Below are 10,487 nucleotides of genomic sequence, written 5' to 3'. Positions count from 1 at the left end.
ATTTTGGTTCTGCAGCACTTGGTGTATTGCGTACAGTTCTGGTCAACAGTATGTTCGGTAGGATGTGGAAGCTTTTCAGAAGAGATTTACTAGGATATTGCCTGGTATGGAGGAAAGTCTTATGAGGAAAGGCTGGGAGCTCGAGGCTGTTTGCATTCGAGAGAAGAAGGTGAGAGGTGACTTAATTGAGACATAAAAGATAATCAGAGGGTTAGACCGGGTGGTCAGTGATAGCCTTTTTCCCTCGATGGTGATGGCTAGCATGAGGGAACATAGCTTTAAATTGAGGGCTGATAGATATAGGACAGATGTTAGAGGTAGATTCTTTATTCAGAGGGTAATAGGGGCGTGGAATGCACTGCCTGCAACAGTAGTAGACTCGTCAAATTTAAAGGCATTTAAATGGCCATTGGATAAACATAGAGAAGAAAATGGAATTGTGTAAGATAGACCGGCTTCAGATTGGTTCCACAGGTCGGCACAACATTGAGGGCCGAATGGCCTGTTCTATTTTCGGTATTCGAGAGTAAGATTCAAAACAAAAGAGATTGAGAAGAGTAAGAAGCAAGCAGCCTCAGTTTTTAATTAGATGAGGGATAACGGTTGACAATGATTGTAGAGGGAAATCTCTTTTCATTTTGAAGTACAATGATGGAATATTGCACATGCTTTTTGAGTCAATGGACACAAGCCCTGAGTAAACATCTGGCCACAGGGAACAATTTGCCTTGGAGAATGACTCTTTCGGTTATCCTGCGGACATGAAAAGACTGGTTTCTGATTCTGGGAGAGAGTGCTACACATCTAACTGCACTCACTAAAGGGGAATACTGGCAAGATGTGATGCTGCTTTTCCTTTCTACTGTTTTGTGCTGGCAGTGAACATTCGCAGGGGACACATCAGGATTTTCTTGAGTTCTTCCCGGAACATGCTCTGTGATACCACGTAGATGACAATGTTGTTGCAGGAGCTGAGTAATGTAAGCATGTTTGTTGTCTCTTGAAGAATGTACTTGGGATCATTGAAGTTCCGTTTGCCAACGTACTCTTCACCGGTAACCATTCTGTGGAGAAACCGCACGATGTAAGTGACCCACAAGAGGAGGAAACTAAGAGAGATGGCAAAGAGGAGGACAATGGATTTCTTGCGGTTTGCCATCTCTGAGTCCTCATCGTTTCTGGCCCTACGGAGTCTCTTCCGGGCTCTGCTGGCCGCTAAGATGTGTCTTACAGTCAGAGCGTTGAGCAGCAGAATGAGGAGGAAGGGGAGAAAGGGGATTAAGATATGGTTTAAATATCGGTAGACCTGCCAAATGGGTGAATTGTGGAAGATCGTTTTGATATCACAGAACCAGGGCACTGTATCCAGTATGTACATGGGCTTGTAGATGAAGTATAAAGGGACGTTCTTGATACAGAGCAGGACACAGATCAGCCCTATGACTAGTGACGCAGTTTTCTCAGTGCAGTATCTGGTCTTCAGACTCTGGCAGCAGATGGCAACAAAACGGTCGAAGGTGAACGCTACTGTCAGCCAGACGGAACAATCCCGCGTGGCGTAGACCAGCACAGCACTGAGGCTGCAGCCAGGGGTGGTGGACAACACGCTGTAGCTAAAATAGATACGGCCAATCCTGTTGAGGATACACCCAGTGATGATAACTAAGAAATCAGCAACTGCTATCGCCAGTAGGTAGTAGGTGATGCATCGGGAGAGACCACAGCGTCCTTGGGATAAGATAATAATCGCTAACATGTTTGCTATGGAAGATAAAGAGAGAGAGAGAGAGATAATACTAAACAAACTCCAAACACCAACTGCATATAGACTGGCACTGGAAGCGTCCAAATGCATCGACTTTCCACCCTCAGAAACAGACCCAAATTCAGAGCATTTCAAAATAATTGTTAATTGCTCGATATCCATTGCTGGATTAAACTTTGGTAATGCAGGAGTCACTGTAATCTTCTCCGTTACAGGATCTACTCTCTGACCACTGAGACAACACCTAAAGCTAAGTATCCAATTGAATCTCATTCTATATATATGGTGCCCATAGCTTTAAATATTCCATGCCCAATTCATCCAAAATCCTTCACTCGCTGACCTACATTGCCTTTCTATCTGACAAAGCCTGGTTTTAATTATCTTCACAACTGAGTTTCAAATTCTTCCACAGTCACGCCGCTTCCCGTATACTTCGGCAAAGATTTAATATCACATTATCCCTCCAATGCTGTTCACTTGCACATCCCTGGGATTAAAGAATCTCATTAGAGTTGTAAACGTGTTTAACGTTGAGGCTGTAAGTGTTTAAATTCCGTTCTCCAATGACTGACTCTCTCCTCCCTTCTGTCGGTCTTCGCCCTTAATGTAACCGTTTATCCAAGCTTTAAGTTGTCCCTTCTAATCTTGCTTTGTGTGTTTCTCTATCACGTTTATTTGTTGCACCACCTCTGATGCATCCCCATTTTATCTACTGCACTGATTAGAGAAACAACTGTAAAGCGAACTTTCCAGTGAAAGCAAAACGTCATCAATCCATGTGATCTTTACCAGCAAAGTACATGTCTACAATGGATGCGAAAATGGAACTACTCAAAATAACAGCCAAATTTCAAAATCTACCAGGGCAAGTCAAAATGTGAAATAATTTAAAGTCTTTCAACAGCAAACATTTCTTGCAACCTTTTTCACTAATTCTTAAGATGATATTAATAACGTCAAATATTCATGACATTTAATACTACTATTGCACATCAATTAGGTACGTTGGAGTGTATCTTAATGCATTATAAGAAAATATTAATAAAAATAATAGTCACAGAAATAACAATTTGTTACCACATGCATCAGGAATCTAACAAGTAATGACTTTATAAAATTGTTCCACAATATAATGAATAATATTTTATGCTCCACAGTGCAAGTTCAAGTAATGCACTCATTTAACAGAATACTACGTAATATATTGTGATTTTATATGGGGACGTGGTTGAATTCCGTTATACAGACAAAACATTGGATATTTCTGATATTTAGCCAGATCCTGAAGGCAAAGTGCAAATGTTTATGAAGAATAAAAACATAACTAAGTTGGAATAGATTACTTACCGGGTGCACCAATGAGAGCAAGAAGTGGATAGAAAATTGCAAACAACAGCCCATTTGCTGGTCCATGCATCTTTTCAGTGATTGAAAGGATTACCGTATTTCCACACTTCGGCTCTGAGACAGGTTCGAGGTATCCCTCATTTATTCTAACTAAGAGTCTCCAGAGGGGTAATTAAGACAGAATATGCACTTCAAGTGCAGTTCTGTCAAGAGAAACAAAATCTCTTATCTTCCATGTATAACATTGCTCGGGCGGATCTTTGTAAAATGCAAAACATATACAAAGGCAATCTCTTGCCTGCAAAGTCTGCATTTCACCCTCACCATATGTGGAGTTCTTGAACTGATGCGGTGTGAAGACCCCGTCTTGAACCTAAAACCACCACTCATTATTTATGTACTTTGTAAGTGTCTTGAGATTATCTCATCTATTTAGTTCACACATTTAAGTTTTAGTGATTTTTGATTTTAACAGAATGAGTTAATGTATTCACGGTGAACTGTTAGAAAATCTGTTTTAACCTAGTAGGGAAGGCATCTGAGGAGGACACAATCGTGAGCCATGTAGAAAATGCAGAACATTCATTTGTTCTGTTAAATCACAAAATCAAGAAGGGCCACTAAATATTGGAGGTTCTTCCAGAATTCCTGACACATTGATTGTTGTTAATGGCCTGGTGTAATATAAACAGGGACAACATCAGGTAACATGGTAACTGATACATGACTTTAAGTTACTGTATCAGGCTCTTGTAGTGAACTGGTGGTGTCCTTACCACAAGAGTCGATGTGCTGAAAATATATTGAGTTCCAAAAGCAAACACACTACTAAGGGACACTTGTGCAATGGAACTTGGAATTATATGTTATTCGGTATAACAATAACTAAGTCAACGTTGAATATAATGGGAGAAAAAAAACCCGACAGATACGATATAATAGAGATGTGATCTCGTCTAATAATAAGCAAGACAGAGTCTTGTGCAATATAAACTGACACAAAAATGTATTTCGGAATAGACATGTAGTCTAATAACAATACAGAAATGACACAAAGCAGTGACGACTGAGGCAAGGCCTCCAGCAATGTATGTTTAAATCTTTATCAATGAATGTTTCAGTCACTCTCTGTTTATTTACAAATGGATATTGAATAATTAACCAGTCTCTACTGAAAAGTCCTGACTTGAACAATCTGTCCTTGAATGTTGAGAACCGATATTTTTCAGCGTTTTGATATGAACCTAGAGGGCAACCTGGATAAAGTTTATGCTGGTAATAATTCTGACACATTCACAGCACAAGTAGTGGTGGAATGTATAGTGTGACTGAGCATGGATCTGTCAACAGTGTGTTCTATTCCTACTTGGCTTGGTTGCACTTTATTTCCAAACGTTGTCCTGTCACTTCACCCACTGAGCGAAGTGACCTGACCATAGCTAGATATGGAGTCATAAAGATTTACGGCGCAGAAAGCAACTTTCAATCCAGAAGGTCTGCGCTGCACAAAAATAAGGGCTAATTATGCTACTCCCATTCTCCAGCACTTAGCCCATAGTCTCGTATGAGTTAGTATAGATTGAAATACATCTTAAATGTTATGAGGGTTTGTCCTTGCAAGCCTTACATGCCGTGAGGTCCAGAACACTAAGGCAATTACAGTCCTAGACGTCTTAGGATTTTAGACGAGTGAGCATTTAGGAACAATCTTCAGAGGAATAACAAAACTCTGGATACTGTCATCGATTCCAGAAAAGAATACCACCGTGACCCTCAGGGAAAAAAAAATATCCGAGACTATAGGGCCACGAGGGAAAGTGGATCGAGAAACCGAAGAGTCCCATACTTTCTGGTCTACATGACAGTCAAAGCTGCCGGGTATAGACGAAGAAGACATTATGATTGCATGGCTTTGAGTCAGTGAGCTTTGGGATAGCAGCTAAATGCACTGAACAATTGTACCACAGAGACTGACAGGAAAGCAAGCATGGAAAAAAACCTATTGTAGCAATTAGATTTAGATTGCTGTTCTCTGCATCACAATTGTCCACTCTCATTTCTAGTTTCACATCCTTATTCAGGTTAGTTATGCATCTTTAGAATAAGATCATAAAATCTAGGAGCAGAAGAGAATTGAGTGTGATCTTATGATCCTCAACTTCATTTTTCTGCCTTCTCCGGTAACCCTTGATTTCTTTGTTGATTAAAAATCTGTCTACCACAATCTTGAAAATGTTTAAACAAACCAGCCTAGCCAGCCCAATGCTGTAAAGAATTCCAAAGGTTCACTAATTTCTAAGAGAAGAAATTTCTTTTCAGCTTTGACTTAATTGTGCAACCCTTATTCCCAGATTAAGCACACTGTTCCAACATTGTGTCTGAAGGGGTAGAAAGCTTTCTGCCTCAACCATGTCAAGTTCACGAAGAATCTTGTCTGTTTCAATAAGAAGTGAGTTTTCTGTAACTCTGCGGCCCAGCGGTCTAAGATGTTGGATAATGATGCTCCCTCCAATTTGCTTCTGGCCTCATATGATGTGAAACCCCCTCACTGACTCTGACATAGCTGCTCCGGTTTTGCTAATTTCTCCTTAAGAGACATACTGCCAATTTACAATTTTGTGCAAGAACATTAAATCCTCATTTCCTGACAGGGAAATGAATGCGAATGTGATAACCGTGAAATAACCAGGGAAGATATTGCCTTCCCATACATCTTTTCTAAATGACACGATTTTTGACTTTTGTTTTCATTTTAGAGCATTTCCATGAATGATAAGCATTTGTTGTTTCAGCAAAATGATCATTCCATAGAATCTTTACAGCTCAGGAAGAAACATCTTCGCCCATCATGCCAATACCTGTCATCTGTTCTGATCAAGTTTGCCAGCACTTAATCAACAGCCTCTCTGTCACGGCTGTTCTAGTGCACATCTAATTGATATTCTCCCTCTGACGTTTTAATTATACACTAGACACCGAATGAGACTGAAGTTTGAGATGTTAAAGCTGTGTTCACGCGCCCTTGGGTAACTGAACCTCACTTTCAACCAAAGAGGGAAGCATGCAGACTCACCTAGGAGAATTAAAGAGGCCTCACGTGATTAAAGCTGAAAAAAAAACCACACAATGATTTGGCTTATTTCTCTCCCATTTTAGACTTCAAAACCAGACCCTGATAATTGTGATAAAAAAAGGAACCATTCGGCCACTCCCCTGCACTTGTTATGACCCCATTCTTCTCCCCTCACTCTACATTTTATACTGCCTCGGTTAATTCAAATCTAGAGCGTTGCTCACGTCTGTTGTTTCTTCTCTTAATGAAGTTCCTGGAAGGACAAACAGGAATGTACAATACTAAACTCTAACAGGCCAGACTCAACGTGCAACAGATGCGGTATCATAATAATATTGTTTCACAAGAAATTTGAAATGCTCATTTTCCTATCGAAAGCAGTCTGGAATTCAGGGAATGTCCCAGTAAAATTCAACTAACCGCAAGTGGTTTACAAGATCAGGTGTCTACCCATTGAGCTATGAAATCTAAGAAGTGTACACGTTTCGAATATGGACAAATGTATAGTCGAGGATAACATAATCAGATGCAAATATTGCATACTCTCGGACATGGTTGAGAAAACGGTAGCATGCAAGATAAACTGTAATATAATAGATGACTTAATATTACGTGTAATTAAAACCAAAGTGGCAAAAGTGGTACAAGTGAAATAGCAGCCAAAGCGGCGATATTCAGAAGGACTGGCGAATGCAATTATGAATCAGAGAGGTTGCAGCAGGATAGAATCAGAGACCTGATTAATTGCGACTCAACTTCATATCATCCAGTATATTAGAATCTAAAGCATAAACATAACGTTTTCCTGGCTCAGTCCGTTGTCCATCACTGTGAGCCTGAGAACTCAATAACTCACTGGGGATTCCGTCATTTTTAGTCCTAAGAAAGTGATGTATTTATTCTGAACAAGGCCCCACGACGCAAAACATTAAATCTTTGTTTTCTCTACACATGCTGCCAAACTTGTCAGCTCCTCTAGCAATTTCTATGCTTGCTTTGAATGAATTTACTGCCTGGAAATCGACAGACAAACAGGATCAAGGAAGTCTGATTTATAATCAGACCTTCTCACGTGCTTTCACAGAATTAACTATGGACCAGATTGAATAATTGTCTCTCGGGTGATGTCATGGGAACACAACCCTTTTCCTTATATCTGTAGACAACGGCAGACTACAGAATGTCGATGACCCAATTCAGTAAGGAAATGAAGCGACAGAGGGTTATTTGAAATTCAGATTCAAACCACTTTCGGGAATTGAAAGAAAAAAATCTGGAATGACTTTAGTCCATGATTACCCATCAGAAATCTTCCACACAGAACCCCGACTGCAAACAGCAGCAGTGTCCTGTCCGTTCTGTAAAAGGAAGGTGGATATTTGAAGACAGTACTTCCACTCTCGACACTCAATCATCCTAAATTGAAGTAATACATATTCTCTTGTGATCATAATAATAATATGTATTACTTAAATTTAGGATGTTTATTTATGCCGTTATGAGATATGTGTGTCTTTGGGAAAGACAGCATTCATTGCCCTTCCTTGATTGCCCTTGAACTAAGTGCCTTTCAAAAGCGTTTGAAAGCCAATAAAGCGTTAACTGCCTTGGTCATGTCTGTAGTCACATGTTGGCCAGACCAGGTAACTGCAGCATCATTCTTTCTCAAAAGGATGTCGAAATTTTGTGGGGTTTTTTTGTATGCCAATCGATTACTCTTTCATGTTTATCCTTACAGGGAGTAGTTAATCACAGATTATTTCTTAAATGAATTTGCATTCCATTAGTCGACGTGTCTACAGATCATTAGCCTGAGCCAGCGAATTACTAGGGCGGTGATATCACGATGACACCATCACCCGCCATTGCAATGTATATTATAACAGTTTTTCATTCGTTTTTCATTATTTATATTATGGATATTAAAATTATCAAATACGTTTTACCATTTTAAAGTTCAATTGACACGACTTTCGTTTGTTTTTCCAGGTTTTATACTTGAGAGCGTTCATGTATAATGAGCAAGAACAGTGGATTGGTCGGACATTATATTGTCAACTGCAGTGTCCCAGCTGCACCATTCACCATTCCCCAAACGAGGACCGTAAAAATGTCGCTGATATTCGGAAATGCTATTTCTCCTGCTTGAACTTCCATGCAGATAAAATTTAAACACTCTTACCTTTTATAAATGCATAAGTATGTTGAACGATAATAAGTAATATGTTTCATTGTTTGAAAACAGATCACCGGCTGGGGGTACTACCGTCACTATTTTTTAGGGTGGCATGGTGGCTTAGTGGTTTGCAGTGCTTCCTCACTGCACCAGCGACCCAGGTTCGACTCCCGCCTTGGGCGAATGTCTGTGTGGAGTTTGCACATTCTCCCCGTGTCTGCGTGGGTTTTCTCGGAGCGCTCTGGTTTCCTCCCACACTCCAAAGATGTGCATGTCAGGTGAATTGTCGATGCTAAACTGCCCATAGTGTTAGGCATATTACTCAGGGGTAAGTGTAGGAGAAATGGGTTTGGTGGGTAGCTCTTCAGAGAGTTGGTCTGGATTTGTTGGGCCAAATGACCTGTTTCCACACTGGAGGGAATTTAATCTTTCTCAGCTCTGAGTGCAGATTAGAGTCACTGCACGCACTGTCAAGTTAACAGTCTAAGTATCCCCGCCCAAAGCTTCTGCTTCTTGCTGCATCGCCATGCCCATTCTCTCTGACCGAATTGTGCTTTTGGAGAGATTGCGGTCGCTGCGCCATTTTTTTATTGTTGGCTGGATCAGCATTGCAGATGGGCAAGGATCTGCATTGCTGCTCTATTTAAGTAACTGTATCGGCAAACAAGATAGGGAACTGTCTCATACCGTTCCTTGTCATTGTATCTATTCTCAGTAAGTATCTCCTTCTCAGAAAAAAAGTTTATTTTTACAATACAACTGTTTTCTTTGTCGATGAGATGATGACAATTATGTTGATCAATATGAGGCTGATGTTGGTTGTCTTTTTTTTACTGTTTCCCATGTTAGAATGGAGTCAGCAGGATACTATTGAACCTTTGCTGAAATGACAGTTGAAGAGGGAAAGGATATCGTCCTCACCTGCAATTTGAAAACAAGTGATTCTAATGCTTTTGCATACTGGTACAGTCAGAGCCCCATGCATCCTCCAGAGTTCATGCTTCAGCTTAATGGGATGCGTTTGCGCAGGAACACTGGCATCAATGAACGATTTTCTTCGAATAAAACTGGCAAGATCACTGAACTATCAATCAGCAATATCCTCATCTCCGACAGCGCCTGCAACTCACAATATTGCAGAGATTAAATGGATCCCGTACAAAAACACACCTTGAGTGCTTCAGTTTCTACTCTTAAGGGACGCCGTAATACAGAGCCACATAAACAATTGAGTTCTGGTTTGGGGGAGAACACAAATCTTTTAAAAGATGACGAAATGCACAATGCTGAACAAGAGCAAAAAAGATTCTCATTTACTGATGTTTTATATCTGCAAACTCTATTCATACTATCAATTGGCTTTAAAAGTTCAGAAGAAGATTCGCTGGATCTGATCTATTAACTCCAATTTCACTCCCAAGATGCTGCCAGATGTGCTGAGATTTTCTGGCAAATTGTGGCTTTGTTTCTGATTTCCAGCATTCGCAGTTCTTTCAGTTTTTACCTTAATGCATTGTTTTCTGACACTTGTTAGTTTAGGACTTCTGGTACTAACTAATTGAACATCATCAATCCAATCCTCAACTGTGATTGTCATCATTGCCTTCACAGATAACTAATATAACTTCACAATAAGCACTTTCATCTCAGTGAAAGTCCGTTCTCCTCTGACAACTGTAAGCAATGTGTTTTGTCATGAATGGTCTCGAGCTGTTATTGGTATTGCTGAACCTGTACTGTTACAGGCAAGTCCAGAGTATTACATCACAGTCCTGGATTGCGTGTTGTGGATGATAAACAGGCTTTGGGAGTCACGATGTGAATTACTCACTGCGGGTTTCCGACTCTCCGACCTTCTCGTACAGCAACACTACTTATATGGCTGGTCCAGTGTCTGGTGAATAGAAGTCCTACAGAATTCGATCATGGGATTTTAGTGATGGCAATGCAATTGACAGTCAGGAATGAGAGTTCGATTCGAATTTTATAAATATGGTCAAAACATGGCGCTAGTGTGACGCACAGGTTACTTGAAACTATTCAGACAAGCGTGAATGCTATCCAACTATTTTGGGGTATGGCGATGAACTGTTTCAATACCTGAAGAGTCACAAACTACATAT

General features: G+C 40.3%; 1 protein-coding gene across 1 annotated transcript; it reads right to left on the bottom strand.

Moving 5' to 3' along the window:
- Positions 1-859: 859 nt before the first annotated feature.
- LOC122543701 (putative G protein-coupled receptor 139) lies at positions 860-3,185 on the bottom strand. Its single transcript, XM_043682491.2, has 2 exons — positions 3,116-3,185; positions 860-1,761 (listed from the first exon to the last, which is right to left on the bottom strand). The coding sequence occupies exons 1-2, from the start codon at positions 3,183-3,185 to the stop codon at positions 860-862; spliced, it is 972 nt and encodes a 323-aa protein (XP_043538426.2).
- Between the last annotated feature and the right edge of the window lie 7,302 nt (positions 3,186-10,487).

This window comes from Chiloscyllium plagiosum, unplaced genomic scaffold (genome assembly GCF_037043375.1).
Source record: "Chiloscyllium plagiosum isolate Xiang-an unplaced genomic scaffold, Cpla_swu_hap1 HiC_scaffold_27, whole genome shotgun sequence".
Classification (NCBI taxonomy): domain Eukaryota; kingdom Metazoa; phylum Chordata; class Chondrichthyes; order Orectolobiformes; family Hemiscylliidae; genus Chiloscyllium; species Chiloscyllium plagiosum.
The sequence above is the reverse complement of the archived record's forward strand: the minus strand, read 5'-3'. Positions and strand labels throughout refer to the sequence as shown.